The sequence below is a fragment of the Pelodiscus sinensis genome, chromosome 26 (assembly GCF_049634645.1).
Source record: "Pelodiscus sinensis isolate JC-2024 chromosome 26, ASM4963464v1, whole genome shotgun sequence".
Lineage (NCBI taxonomy): Eukaryota > Metazoa > Chordata > Testudines > Trionychidae > Pelodiscus > Pelodiscus sinensis.
This window is the reverse complement of record NC_134736.1, coordinates 10,614,284-10,630,149: the sequence shown is the minus strand read 5'-3', so window position 1 is coordinate 10,630,149 and position 15,866 is coordinate 10,614,284. Positions and strand designations below refer to the sequence as shown.

Here is a 15,866-nt window from a genome sequence, read left to right as displayed (position 1 = left end):
CCCAAGCATGCTAGGCGCTGTCTACTCGAAAAGACAGCCAGGGCCCCAAAGAGCTTACCATAGAAGTATGTTATGAGAGATGAGAGGTGGAGCTTTACATTGACTTCAATGGATGGGTCAGGTCCCATTGCCTGTCTTCATCTGATTCTACTTCATGATCCAATGGGTGCTGTTTCTACAGCCCATCAGGGGTTTGATCTGCTGGCCCGCTGAAAACTCTGGCATTCAACTCCTCTCAGAGCCCATTCCTCATAAGAACGGCCATACTGGATCAGACCAAAGGTCCATCTAGCCTAGTAACCTAGGACAGTGGTAGCCAATGCCAGATGACCCGGAGGGGGTGAACAGAACAGGGAATCCTCAAGTGATCCCTCTCCTGTCACCCATTTTCATCCTCTGGCAAAGAGGCTAGGGACACTATTCCTGCCCAATAAGTAGGATTGATGGTCCAATCCTCCTTGAATTCATGGAGGAGGAAGAAAAAAATTAGGGCCATTAGCCCACCCAGCAGAAGGAGCTACCAGTCCCTTATTACTCAGCCATGCCTGGAGGAAGATACGTATTGTCATATGTACACTTAATCTCTGACCCCTTCATCTTTGTTTTCCTCCTCTCCCAGGTTGCCAGGCGATGGGGCAAGAGGAAAAACAAACCCAAGATGAACTACGAGAAGCTGAGCCGTGGCCTCCGCTACTATTACGACAAGAACATCATCCATAAGACAGCTGGCAAGCGCTACGTGTACCGTTTCGTCTGTGACTTGCAGAGCCTTCTGGGCTACACGCCCGAGGAACTCCACGCCATGTTGGACGTCAAACCTGATGCTGATGAGTGAATTCGACCAAGCCAGACTGTGTGGAAGGTTATGTCATGTCGGTCTGGAGATTTGATGGGACCTTAAATGGGTTTTTTTACTGTTACATATCTTATCTATATTTTTTCAAGAGCAACTCAAATTTGACATTTTGGATGGGGAGAGGAGGGTGGGCAGAGTCAAGGTTGAATCTGACAATGTTTGATTGGGAGAAGAAAAATAGAACTGTTTATCTGAAAGTTCTCAGAGAAGTTTTTTTTTGGGGGGGTGTGCATGAATTTCTGGGTATTCAGAAATCCAGAGAAATACAGTTCACTTAAAAAAAAAATCAAAATAAGCCCTCCCCATCTGACACCATCTGGAAACATTATTAGCTAAAAGATCCCCTTGATTACTATGTTATTGGTGCAACAAACTGACAATTCAGGAAGTGACAAGACTCCTAAGGATTATGTGGTTGATTTTTTTTTTTATCGATGGGAGGAACAGGGGTGGGCAGAACTTCCTGTTTTGAGGGAGGGGGCGACATAGGAAAAAAAAGAAGAATAGTTCTTGTTACTTTGCCTTTTTGTTGGTTATTTTCTGTTACACAAAGGGCAGATTTTTTTTAGGAGGGACCAAGATTTTTTTTATTATTATTTGTTAAAATTTTATTTTATTAAATTTTGTGCCAGTATTTTTTTAAATAGTCTTAAGCTCTAAGATGGTCTCAGTCTTGCAATATTGTGTGTGTATGTTTCTGTTTTGCCAGCAGAGAGCTTTATCACAGTGAAGAAAAAAAAAGTTTATGTAGACCCCACTGGAGAAGTGTAGCGCTCTGACTTATGATCTCTGAATCTTATGTGAAGGAAAATGAGTGCCAGACTGGCCACCAAAATTCTGGGTTGATGCTCTGCACTTGCATTGAATCCCATGCACTTTGCTCTATTGTTTGTTGCTAACGCTGGATGAAATTTTTCAAAGAAAACCTTTTTTTGTCCCAAACCATTCTTTTAAGACAGCCATATGTTCAAAAAAAGTGTGTTGCTGAAATTTGCACTTATCATTGTCAGAATCAGTATCTGGTTATTTTCTAAAGGAATGTTTTTTAACGCTTTGAAATAACTGCTAGGGTTTTGGGTTTTTTAAAATATCCTACCATGTGACTAAACTGACCCAAAAAATCAGTTTGGAAAATGGAAAAGTGTATTAGGGAAAAAATCATGAAACACTTCGAACAATGAAAAGTGAGAAAACTTAGGACAATGAGGAAACTTTTGATGATTTTTCCCTCCATTTTTGACCCATGCTTGCCTTTAGTTTGCCATTCTAGGCACTTGTAAAATGAAAACTCAGAGTTACAAATGGGTCCCTGACTCCCCAGTTGGGCAACCGAGCATGCAAGCCCAATCCAGAGAAACTCATAAGCATATGCTTAAACATATTAATAGCCCCACTGAAGTGAGGGGGATCATTCATATGCTTGATGTTAAGCAGGTGCTTAACAGCTTTGCTGGATCAGGCTAGCATTGGCCATCATCTTATAGGATTGATCTCTTTGAGTCTGGAACGTGTAGATGCAGCAGGCCAGGTCTACACTACACGATAAATTCAATTTAAGATTCACAACTCCAGCTACCAGAATTGTGTAGCTGGAGTTGACATACCTTAAATCAAATTTTTCCAGCATCTCCACTGCAGGAGGTCAATGGAGCACCTTATGACCTCGTGGAGTACTGGGATTGATGGGGATGCCATCAGCATTCGATTTAGCAGGTCCTTACTAGACCTGCTAAATTGAACCCCAGAAGATTGATCTCCAGAGCGTCGATCTTCCCATAAGTATAGACAAGGTTTTAGACATGGAGGGTATCTCTACACTGCCCCTTCCCTGTGGAAGTAGTTCTCAGAGCCTGGATCAATTAATTCAGGCTCATGCTGTGGGGTTAAAAATAGCAGTGTAGACATTCAGATGGAAGCTGGAGCCAGATTTCAGATCTTGCCAGGTGCCAGCCCATGCCTTAACATCTACTCTGTTATTTTTAGCCCTGCTGCATGAGCCCCATGAGCCTGAGTCAGCTGACTTGGACTCTTGTGACTCATTACCTAGTGTCATTTTTTTTTTGCTGTGTAGTCATACTTTTATGGCCTGATACTCCTGTCCCTTTCCCTTTATAACACCATTGACTTCAAAGGAATCATTTCTGTGCACTGTCAGTGTACACCAGGAGTGAGATTTCAGCCTATTGAAGTCAGTGGCTAACTCCTCATTAGCTTTACTTCTGGATCAGACCCAAAGTAAAAGGGAGACTCAGGCCCTGAGTTTTAAATGTTTAGACCCAGATCCTAAAACCAGAGCCACAAGGGTTGATCCTGGTAGAATCTACTTTAAATATCGTTTCTTTTGCAAAGACAGTATTAAAGCTTTCAACTGCTTATGTTCTCTTTAATGGTTGAACTAATTTCGGAAGCTGTGTGGTGAATCAATACAGGGAGTGGGAGGGTGGAGAGACTTTGTAGATCAATGCAGGGGAAATAGAAGAGTGTCAATGAATCAGGGCTGCTGAACTGGGTTCTGAATAAATTTGCTAAAAATGCTCTTGTATTTAGTCTGAACATCCAGTTTGCTTCCTGTTTTCCCATCTTCATGTAGCAAGAGCACTGTGGGATAGGAGGGAAGTGTCAAACAGGAAGCAATGGGAGGCTCTCAGTTGAGTTCAATTGGAAAGAAGTCACCTTGATAAGCTCTGATTGGATTTTACAAGAATGGCATGTATTCAGCACCTGTGAATATCAGGGCATTTGTTTTTAAGCATGTTTTTTTTATTGCAACTCAGTCAGGCCCAGCATGCCCAGAGAGCTTTGCCTGGCTCAGCAGGTGGGTGGGCGGTAAAGCTGAACACATGGAGAAATGTAGCAAGCTGATTAGGAAGGTGCTTAAACCAAGAATGTTGAAGGCAGATGGTGGCTATGGGACAAGGGAAGTACAGGTGTCAGAGCATATTGCTGGGCCTAAAAACAGGTCTACCTTAGGGGACAACGTTGAACTAAGGTACACAATTCTAGCAACGTGAGTAGTGTAGCTGGAGTCGATGTACTTATCCTGACTTACGGCAGAATCTCTACGGTGGGACCTCAACAGGAGAAACTCTCCCATCGACTTCCCTTACTCCTTGTGACCTGGTGGAATACCAGAGTTAACGGGGGGCACCTTCAGCGGTTGATTTAGTGGGCCCTTACTAGACCCACTAAATCAAACCCTGGGAGATCGATCTCTACAGTGTCAAACACCTAGTAAGTGGAGACAAGCTCTAAATCATGATTCCCACCTGACATGCAGAAAGATGGGTTGGAATGAAGGAGAGGAAGGAAAGGATAATGAAAGGAAGGTAAAAGGAGTCTACATTAAATGAAGAAAGGATTGTCTGCCTTCTGAAAGAGATGTTCTCATGTAGCATCCTGAGCATAAATGCCTTTAGCCCTTAGCAGAGAGGGACTGGCAGTTGTGGTAGGCTGTTGGCATCTCAGTGGAGTTTTTGAGCATTGAAGGTGGTAGTAGCTGAGGGTAGAGTTAATTTGGGTTTCAGAGAAGATAGGCAAGGAAGAAGATTTTGGACTCTGTTTTCCAGGGAGGCAGAGAACCACCTGAACCAGAAGTGATTCCAGTGAAATACACTTGTCCCAAATAAAACTAGGATAGTAGCTGGTGACTCGTTAGCTAAAGAGGTTTAATTCTCAACTGGTAACACAATTCTGCTGGGTTGTTAGCATTCTATGTGTTCCATGCAACGTGCCCTTAGGTTCACATCTTACAGCGTCAGTTTTGGGCAGTTCATGGCTGGACCTTAAATCTCTTATTTTACAGGACCACTCCTGTAAGGGGTAAAAACAATGAGGAGTCCTGTGGCACCTTAGAGACTAACAGATTTATTAGGACATAAGCAAACCCCACCTCATCAGATGAATTGGAGTGGAAGTTACAGAGGCAGGGCTATATATAAGAACAGCAAGAGAAAGATGTTGCTTGCATTAATGAGGCTATTCAGATCAGGGTGAATGTGGCTCATTCACAGCATTTGATGGGGAGATGTGAATATCGAATGAGGGGAAATTGCCTTAGTAATGCATTAACCAGTTGATTGTATTGAATTTGCAAATGAACTCCAGTTTAGCTGTCTCCCTTTGTAATCAGGTTCTGAAGTTCTTTTGTAGGAAGGCTACTTTCAAATCCATTACTGAATGTCCAGGGAGGCTAAAGTGTTCCCCTACAGGTTTATTTTTCTTACCATTCCTGATGTCTGATTTGTGGGAACGGGGCAGATGTCCTACCATCCCATTCCTCTTTCTACCTTCTAATCCTCCCAACAAATGTCTGTCCCCTGGTTTGGTCACAGTGCAGGGCCCTCTAGTTCAGTTCAAGCAGAAAGTCAATCAGTAATAATTCTTTACTATGAGTTGGTACTTGGGGGCAGGGGTTGGTCCTCAGGATTTCTGCCGGATTGAGAAGATATTCATTCTGCTAGAGTTGACCATGGGCAGATTTTCTGTTTTAAGCTGCTTCTGCTCAAGACAATCTGTTTCCATAACATTCTCAAAGTGGCCTATAAGAGCTGCAAAAGGGATGGCTCCATCTTTTCCAACATGTCTCTTCCAACGCTGTGCCAAGTTTACTCACCCCCATTCACCTTCCAAATTGCAGGCTGCGTGTAAATGCAACAAGGGGCAGACAGAATCGTCTTGGCTACGTGCAGTGACTTAACCCACACTTTGCTCTTTCCCCCTCCCTTCTAGGCTAGAGTCTGTCACAGAAAGCACGGTGTGCTGTTTATACACTGGAAATTTGCAGATTTTTTTTTAAATGCACGTTGACTCTTGAACAGGGATGTGTGACCCAGATGAGCTAAAGTTAAGGCCAAATATGTACCTGCACCTAAACCTCCAACTGCATCTTTTATGAGGTGTGAAAAACTTTGGTTAACCTCTATACACGCAATATCGATACAGTGTGTGTGAAAGAGAGCATGCAGTGGGGTTGCAATCCACCTCTGTGCAAAGATCCGGCGCAAGTCCTAGTTTGATGGGTTAAGTGGTGTCTCTTGTGCTGGCCCCCCTGGATTGGGGTCAATTTTGCACTGTGGGCAAATATTAAAACCAGATTTAAGTCAATTATTTTTCTCTTTTGTTCTGGAAGCTCTCAAATCTGCTACCTGATTCAATTTTTTTTTCTGACTAATTCATGAGCTCGTAATTCATTGTGAGAATTTAATATCCAACATGTGACAGGTGCTCAGGCACATGATATGGCCCCTTTTTTTCCAACTGGAAGAACCTAATTGTGTGTGTGTAATTCTTACACGCTTAGAAATGTAGGACTGGTGAGCTCAGTTAGTCCCTCCCCTCTGTGCTGAGGCAGGGTTCTTTGTATTGTTGAATACTTGTAATTGGGAATTCTAGGTTTGCTTGCTAGGAATATTCTGCAACATTTGTTCAAAACTGGCTTCCTTCCAGTTAAACTGTGCACTTGAAAGATCATGAAAAGTGACCTCAATCAAAGCTAATTCATTTTAAAAAAAGGAACAAATATTTACAGACTTTTTTTCATTACAGCGTTTGCACATCTCTTGCTGTGTACATAGAGATGATTATAATATACCAACGGTGATACACAGATAATCACCTATGCATTTGAGTGTATTAAAATCACATACACAAATGTGCATATGTATGAATCAGGCTTTTTACATTCTATTACCCTTCCAGGTTCTGCCCAAAAAGAGTATTATCATTCTGTGAGAGTCCACTTGTGAGATATGTCTGAACAGGACAAGAACCAAATTGTATCATAGTTTTGAGAAAAGAAAGTGGATTAACAGTCTGCAAATCCTGTATGCTAAGGATGTTAGAAAGAGGATGGTGGTCAATTGTTCTCCATGTTCCCAGGAGAAAGGACAAGTAATAATGGGTGTAATCTGCAGCAAGGAAGATTTAGGTTAGATATTAAGAAATCTTTCTAATTGTAAGGGTAATTAAGCTTCCAGGAGAGATTATGGAATCTACATCATTGGAAATCTTCAGGGATGACTTAGGTTTATTTAGCCCTGCCTCAGCACAGTTTGCTGGCCTAGATGACTTCTTGAGGACCCTGACAGCCGATTCATCACTAGCCTGAAATGAATCTCTCAGGAGATTTCCAGCCCAATGTCAGGTCAAAAAAAAAAAGTTATAATAAGTGTCTAAATTTTAGGATATATCCAAAACCTTGCACTTTTTGAGCATTGCTGTTTGGGAGGTGACCTCGATGGGGTTCTTAGAGCTTGTTGAGTTTCTTTTCATTTTAAACACTGCAAATGTGCTTTCCTTGGCATGCGTCTCTCTGATGGGGTCTATTGAACATCAGTCGAGCTGTTGTCTACATTCCAAAGAGTTTTGAATATGTGATAAATATATGTATACATATGTGTTATAATGGAATATCTCCAGGAATTAACTGCCTCAGTAAAAGAACTTGTCTTTTTTTTGTTTTGTTTTTACACATGGGATTTTTTTAAGCTGATAAACATAGAAGAGAAAAAAGAGATTGTTATATTGTGCTGTTCAACTATTTTCCAACTTGTATTTTCATATAATTTATATTTTTAAAAGTGAAAAAAATTTTAAAAGCAAGATTAAAAAAAAGAGGAAAAAGCAGGTGCTTTTTTAAAAAAAAAAACGAACTGAGGTAGCTTAGAGATGTAGCGATGTGTGTGTGTCTGTGTGTGGGTTTTTTTTTTTAAGAATACAAATATCGCCTCTCCTACCTTGGATTCTTAAAGGAGGGGGTTGGGTTTGTTTTAATTGCTGATGCTGGCACATCATTTTGCTGGAGAGTTTTTTTATATACTGTAGCCTTATTTCATATTGTATTTTAAACCATGTGAAATTAAAAAAAATCATAAAGATTTGGTGTCAGTATGATTATTTCTCCTCCAATCCCTCATTCTGCTGCAAAGAGTTAGATTGAGTATTTAGTAGCATTGCTAGTCCCAACAGGTAAAAAAAGCATGATTCTGACTCCAGAAGCATTGTGAGATTAACATAAAAATAAGGAGATTCTGTAAACAAATATGGCGTTCTTTTTACTTGCTGCTTGTTTCCAAGCCTTTAGCAGCTATGTTTCCAAGTTTTTCCCCTGCAACTGCAAGGCTTTGAAACCTATTTTTCTTCCATTAAATGCAAACTGAAATTTTCATGTAATCACAGGTTTCCAGAAACTGGGATTTTAACAAAAGTATCGAATTTCACAATGAAATTGTGAGACTTGACAATGCTGACATTATTCCAAGACCACATCAAAGACATGGCCTATGGGCGTATCTACAATAGAAAATTATTTTGAAATAAGTAAATTTGAAATAACTCCCAAAATAACAAAATCAAAATAGTGTGTCACCACTACGGAGGAGCCTCAATATTAGTCGGAGGCAGGCTCTGTTATTGTGGACTTGCTTCCCCGACTTAGAGCCCCAAGAAGCACTGGGGAGTAATTATTTTTAATTGCTGCTGCTATTTTGAAAATAACTACCCCCCCCCCCAAAGTAAAGTGTCCACACTAATGCTATTTCAGAATAACTTTTACCAAATAAGTGTTAGTCCCTGAGGAAAGCAGGAGTATAGATTTTAAAATAACCTGCCCGTTATTTCGAAATAATGGGCTTGGTAGTGTGGATGCTCCACTTTTTATTTTGAAATAAGGGAGGGTTATTTCAAAATAACTCCCTAGTTTAAACCAAGGCCTTGAGATGTTGGGACTCAGACACACCCCTCAAAAGCATAACACTTTCCCAGATACCTCTTTGCTCCAGGGTGTTTCTGTGGTAAGTTATCGCTGGGTTAGAGGAGCTCAAAACTCAGAACTACCATTTGGATGCATTCTGGCATTTTGAAATTTCCTTTCATCCCAAATCAGAAAAAGTCAACATTTTTTGGACAATTATAAAATCTATTTTGTCAATACCCCATATCACTCCTCAACTTTACCATGAATATCCTGCCCGTCTCTGCCTCTAACCTCCCTCTAAGACGTGGCCTCTCTCAGACTATGCATCTACTCCCCATGCGCATCTTCTCCATGATATCTCTCACAGGGTATGTCTACACTATCACCCTAGTCCGAACTAGGGTGGTTAATGTAGTCATACGAACTTGCAAATGAAGCCCGGGATTTGAATTTCCTGAGCTTCATTTGCATGTTGCCGGGCGCCGCCATTTTTAAATGTCCACTAGTGCGGACTCCGTGCCCGCGGCTACACGCGGCACAAACTAGATAGTTCGGACTAGGCTTCCTATTCCGTGGAACGAGGCATACAGATTGTTCGGAATAGGAAGCCTAGTCCGAACTATCTAGTTCGTGCCGCGTGTAGCCACGGGCACGGAGTCCGCACTAGCGGACATTTAAAAATGGCGGCGCCCGGCAACATGCAAATGAAGCTCGGGAAATTCAAATCCCGGGCTTCATTTGCAAGTTCGTATGACTACATTAACCACCCTAGTTCGAACTAGGGTGGTAGTGTAGACATACCCACACACGGAACAAAAAACAGATTCCAGGTCCAGCGACAAAAGAAGAATTTTTAATCTGTTCCTGCAAATCATTCATACCATCGAATCTGCATTTTCCAATGGAAAACTGTTCTCTTGGAAATATTTCAATCAGCTGTACTGTGGGCTAGCTCAACAGCAATTGTTCAGCAGCATTGTTCATGTTGGCCAAGCCATTATGGGACTGGAGGCGAAGGCTTGTCCTTACATGTCTGCTGCAGGGAGTAACCACAACACTTGCCACTTTTCCTCCTTTGATCTCAAATTAGTTTACAAACCTGAAGTAGGCACTAGTTCCTATACACACAGCCCCGAGACTGACTAACCCATGTGGCGGAATGATGTGGATTCGAACGCCTCCTCACTGCCTTGTGGAAACATGTGTAGGTCACATTCCAACCCTACTGTGTCTGGGTGGGCGTAATTCACCCCAGCATACAAGGGACAGCATTAGACATATGCAGTATTTAATCATAGACTACTAGGACTGGAAGGGACCTCGAGAGGTCATCGAGTCCAGTCCCCTGCCCTCATGGCAGGACCAAATACTGTCCTGATAGACATTTATCTAACCTGCTCTTAAATATCTCCACAGATGGGGATTCCACAACCTCCCTGGGCAATTTATTCCAGTGTTTGACCACCCTGACAGTTAGGAACTTTTTCCTAATGTCCAACCTAAACCTCTCTTGCTGCAATTTAAGCCCATTGCTTCTTGTTCTATCCCCAGAGGACAAGATGAACAAGTTTTCTCCCTCCTCATGATACCCTTTTAGATATTTAACATGAAGTTTGACTGCCTGGTGGTGAGTCTCCGCACAGAAAGAAAGTCAGCCCACTGATAAATAAATGCACAGCTCTTGCTATGGGAAAGTTATATTGTCAATGTCACTTCCTAAACTGAAAAAAAAAACCCTTTTTGGATAGCAGTAGAAGAGCCTCCTAACATGGATGCCTATTAGAACAGAGATGTTATGGAAGTTCATTTGCTTAATTGAGTTAGATAAAGTTCTTAAGATCCTCCAAAGAGGACAGAGAAAAGCTGTTCTCAGTGGTGACAGATGACAGAACGAGGAGCAATGGTCTCAAGTTGCAGCTGGGGAGGTCTCGGTTGGATATTAGGAAAAACTGTTTCCCTAGGAGGGTGGTGAAGCACTGGGATGGGTTCTCTAGGGAAGTAGTGGAATCTCCATCCCTAGAGGTTTTTAAGTTTCGGGTTGTCAAAGCCCTGGGGGGGATGATTGAGTTGGGTTGGTCCTGCTTTGGGCAGAGGGCTGGACTCGATGGCCTCCAGAGGTCTCTTCCCAGCCTAGGATTCTATGATTACAGTCTTCATGTTTGTTTAGTGCCAGCAAGGTAACGGATAAAGGGAAGATGGATATAGCGCAGGGGTTTCCAACCTTTTTAAGCACAAGATCACTTTTTGAATTTAAGAGCAGACTTTGGGTTTGAGGTAAATCCTAACAGCCTTGTCCCACCTCCCCACCCTTGTCCAAGGACCCACCCTGATCATTTCCTTGTCTTCCCCCATCCTCACGTTCACCAGGCTGGGGCAGAGGGTTGGGATGCTGTAGAGGGGGATGCAGGCTCTGGAGTGTGGGAGGAGCTCCATGCTGAGCCTGGGGCAGGGACATGGGGTGCAAGACGGGGTCATGACTAGGGCAGGGTTTCAGAGCTGGCTCCAGCTGGGCACTGCTGGCCAGGGGGCAGCTCCAAGATAGAGGGCAGGAGCAGTACGGCAGTGGGGGAGGGGCAATTAATGTGCTGGTACTTGCTGGCCTCCACAGTCAAGTTCACCTGTCAGAGGCTCCAGGATCTACCCGCAGATCCCGATCTACTGGTTGGTGAGCACTGCTAGGCTATGCCTACACTGTACAGTAAGGGTATGTCTACACTACAGCATTATTTCTAAATAGCTAATTTCAAAATAGTTATTTTGAAATAATGTGTCTACACATAAAATGCATTTCGAAAGAATGCATTTTTGCTATTTTGAAAGAGCACGTCCACACTGATTGGACGCTGAATCACATTTAAGGCCTGCCAGAACTGGTTTCGGCAGCGCACCAGGTCAGAAGTTATCTTGTGGCCAGGGTAGCCAGCAGGGCACCCTGAGAAGGGCTGGAGGCCCCCTATTTCGAAATAAGCATCTACACAGCGCTTATTTCAAAATAGCAGTTTCGAAATTGGCAATATTCCTCGTGGAATGAGGTTTACCAATTTCGAAAAAAGCCCTCTACTATTTCGAATTAATTTTGAAATAGCTGTTGGCTTGTGTAGATGCCAGGAAAGTTATTTTGAAATAACGGATGCTATTTCTAAATAACTTTGCTGAGGAGACATACCCTTATTTCAGAGTAAGCTATTCTGGAAGAGTTATTCCGAAATAGCTTATTTCGAAATAGCATATCTACACTTCTAAGCCGCAAAATTAGTCTCAGGCAGGCTTCCCTAATGTAGACATGCAATCTCAATTTAGAGCCCCAGGAGGAATAATTTAGAATGGCCGTGGTGAGGAGCTATTTCGAAATAGCAGTAATGGAGCGTCTACACACGCCTTATTTCGAAATAGCTATTTTAGAATAGGCATTATTCTTCATAAAATGAGGTTTACAGAAGTCGGAATAAGCCTTCCGTTATTTTGAAATGATTTTGAAATAACGGAATTGCTGTGTAGACACTCACATTGTTATTTTGGAATAATGACCATTATTCCAAAATAATTGTGCAGTGTAGACTTAGCCTAAGGGTGTGTCTACACAGCACTTACTTCGAAACAGAGCACTCTTCTTACAATTTCCCTTACTCTTCGTACAGTGAAGGTTACAGGAGATAGAGTTAGAAGTCCTCCAGCTTGACAGTATTTTGACATTATTTCTGCCTGCTGTGTAGACGCGGACTAAGTTATTTCAAAATAATGTTGTGTTGACATACCCCTATAGAGCATAGAATACTGAAGAGGAAATAACTTGGGGCATATGAACTACAGCAGGTGACTATCTGTCTGGGCAGGTACTAAGACAGTGCTGTGAGATACACGTGGGGGACATAGATGGGCAGGGTACTGAAGGCAAGGCTCAGACGTGATGGGGGAATGAGGGTGGCATAGCAGTGGGATGGACCTGGATGACCCAACGGGCCTTTTCCATGGACATGAGTTCCTGCGGCTAATGATTACTGACCGCCTAGTGTTCTGACAGCGAGACTTGTTTAAATAACACCCAAATCTAGAGGATGATGCCAGTTCAACCGATTGACACATTTTAGCACACAATGGGGCTGCTGTCTTAGAAAGCATGTCTGTCCTCAATGTGGCAAGGCAAAACTTGCTTGCCCTGCTGCTATGCCATGTGGTTTAGTGGTTAGCAAAACAGTTGAAATGCCAGGAACAAACTTGGGTTCTAATCCCTTCTGGGCCACCAGCGTGCCATGTGACTGCTGGTACAGCTTTTGATCTCTTTGTGCCTCCCAGCTGGAACACTGGGTAAGGCAAAGAAACCTCATGCTTCAGCAAAGCAGAACTTCCCTGCATAAATAAATGGACAAGGCTGCTCCGTTCTCATCTGTTTCTTTAAGACTTTCTCCTAGCGTTACCGCACAGCTCTTCTCTGTAGGCCACCCTGCAAATCTAGCTGAGGGAATAACTGCAAACCAGTTCGGTGGTCTCCTTCCAGATCATGAGAGACATTTATACACATCACAAAAGATCACCCCCCCCAACATTCATCTCTGTTCAAGTTAAAGCTAGGACTAAGGCATAGCCAGAGCTGTGGGGGAGTGGTGGGGAGAGCTAGAACTGGAATAGCATCAGTGCAGTAAGGTCAGACTTGAGGGGGACTGGCCGTTTACTTTAAGTCTACACTACAATTAAACACCTGTAGCAAGTCCGGGACAGCTGACTCAGGCTCCGGGGGAATGGGCTGTGCTACGGGACACTAAAACTGCTGGGTAGATAGTTGGGCTCAGGCGGGAGCCTAAGGTCTGGGACCCCACAAACCACAGGCAGTGCCACAGGGCTTTTATTGTGTCTAGACAGACCTGAGAGTTATCAACACCAAGGCTGTGTCTACACTGCACCCCTTTTCCGGAAAAGGGATGCAGATTAGACACATCGGAATAGCAAAATCCGCGGGGGAGTTAAATATCCCCCGCAGTATTTGCATTAACATGGCTGCCGCTTTTTTCCGGCTTGGGGATAAGCCGGAGAAAAGCGCCAGTCTAGACGTGATTTTGACACCATTTCCTACAATGCTCTGGAAGGTAACACACATTCAGAGCCAAACTTGTCATTTGGGGGAGCAGTACCAGTAATCCTGGAATACCTACCCATAAAGCAGTGGGCCACAATCTGCGTAGTGTTGTGTGGGCACATGGCACAAATGTGAGCTAGCTGATACTAGTGCAACCACTGGATTTATGCGAATATGCACACTGAGTACGATGCACCGATGGGCTACGTCTACATTGGCCCCTTTTCCGGAAGGGGCATGTTAATTTCAGAGGTCGTAATAGGGAAATCCGCGGGGGATTTAAATATCCCCCGCGGCATTTAAATAAAAATGTCCGCCGCTTTTTTCCGGCTTTTAGAAAAGCCGGAAAAGAGCGTCTACACTGGCCCCGATCCTCCGGAAAAAAAGCCCTTTTCCGGAGGATCTTATTCAAAGTAGCCCTTATTCAAAGGGCTTTTTTTCCGGAGGATCGGGGCCAGTGTAGACGCTCTTTTCCGGCTTTTCTAAAAGCCGGAAAAAAGCGGCGGACATTTTTATTTAAATGCCGCGGGGGATATTTAAATCCCCCGCGGATTTCCCTATTATGACCTCTGAAATTAACATGCCCCTTCCGGAAAAGGGGCCAATGTAGACGAGCCCATGTAGTTTAACAGACTGTGCTACACCAATAGAACAGTCTAGGAAGGAGTACCGTCACAGACTACACAGACTGTCTAGGAAGGAATACTTCAGAAAGGAATCTAGGGGTCATAGTGGACCACAGGCTAAATAAGAGTCAGCAGTGTGATGCTGTTGCAAAAAAAGCAAACATGATTCTGGGATGTATTAACAGGAGTGTTGTGAGCCAGATACAAGAAGTCATTCTTCCGCTCTACGCTGCACTGATTAGGACCTCAGTTGGAGTATTGGGTCTAGTCCTGGGCACCACATTTCAGGAAAGATGTGGAGAAACTAGAGAAGGTCCAAAGAAGAGCCACAAAAATCATTCAAGTCCCAGAAAACATGAGCTATGAGGGAAGACTGAAAGAACTGGGCTTGTTTAGTTTAGAAAAGAGAAGACCGAGAGGGGACATGAGAGCAGTTTTCAAGTGCCTAAAAGGATGTTACAAGGAGGGGGGAGAAAAATGGTTCTTCTTCACCTCTGAGGATAGACAAGAAGCAATGGGCTTAAATTACAGCAAGGGAGGTTTAGGTTGGACATTAGGAAAAACTTCGTAACTGTCAGGGCGGTTAAACACTGGAATAAATTGCCTAGGGAGTAGTGGAATCACTATCATGGAGATATTTAAGAGCAGGTTAGACAGGCACCTGTCAGGGATCATCTAGATGGTGCTTGGTTCTGCCGTGAGGGCCGGGGACTGGCCTTGATGACCGCCCAAGGTCCCTTCCAGTTCTAGTGTTCTGTGATTCTATGAATAGAATTCCCTGGCCAAGAGTGAAATGTAATGCCCAAGGTCATGGGGGCACAGTGCTCGGTCTGTGCCATCCACCATTCGTGTACACCCACTAGAATGCCAGCTGTCAATGTGGCAGCAAAGTCAGGGATTCACATCCAGACCAGGGCAGGGCTTATGATCCAAACCCCTCACTCAGACAGAGATGCCTTCTAAGAAATGACTGGAGGAGTCCCAGTCGAGTCTGAACCGGACACAAAAGCCACTGACGCCAAGTGACTTTCTAAGCAGAAAGGCTAAGGACTGAATGAGCCTCGGAGACTGAGCTTCCTTCCTACCTCTGTAGCTCATCCCGCCAGGTCAGGAGACGACAGGTGTGTGTGGGGGGTGGACTTTCCCAGCTACCTGGGACTTTTTTTGGGTTGCCAGTGAGTCACTCCAGCCCCTTCTGCCAGCTCTAAGTTAGAGATGAGCTACAGCAGAGCTATTCAACACATGGACTGTGGGTTGCCTGCCATTCGTATGCAGCCTGTGGCACCTTGAGACTCTTTCCAGGCTACCTGCCTGCCTCGTCGCTGTGGGCTTCAGCGGCAGTGTCTCCCGGGAGCGGAGCCGCATGGCAGTGCATTGAGCCAGGCCGCGCGTGCAGGAGCTGCTGGCTGGTGGGGCCAGCAAGAGGTGTCAGCAGAGCATGCCTGCCGTGTCAGCCACAGAAGCAGCGCCTCCCTGGAGCCGAGCTGTGTGGTGCTGCACTGAGCCAGGCTGTGTTGGCATGTGCGCAGGAGCTGCCAGGGATGGCAAGAGGCAGCGGGGGACCCAGGCAGGGAGGCACGTGGCAAGGCAGTGGCAGAGCTGGGCAGCGAGAGATGTGAC

General features: G+C 44.1%; 1 protein-coding gene across 3 annotated transcripts in view; it reads left to right on the top strand.

Moving 5' to 3' along the window:
• Positions 1–7,731, top strand: part of ETS1 (ETS proto-oncogene 1, transcription factor) — a 132,751-nt gene extending 125,020 nt beyond the window's left edge. For all 3 annotated transcript variants that reach the window (XM_006111157.4, XM_006111158.4, XM_006111160.2), the window contains one exon: positions 620–7,731. In XM_006111157.4, the coding sequence (XP_006111219.1) occupies positions 620–835 (216 nt within the window). In that variant the 3' untranslated portion in view covers positions 836–7,731. The remainder of the gene's footprint in view (positions 1–619) is intronic.
• Positions 7,732–15,866: the final 8,135 nt, after the last annotated feature.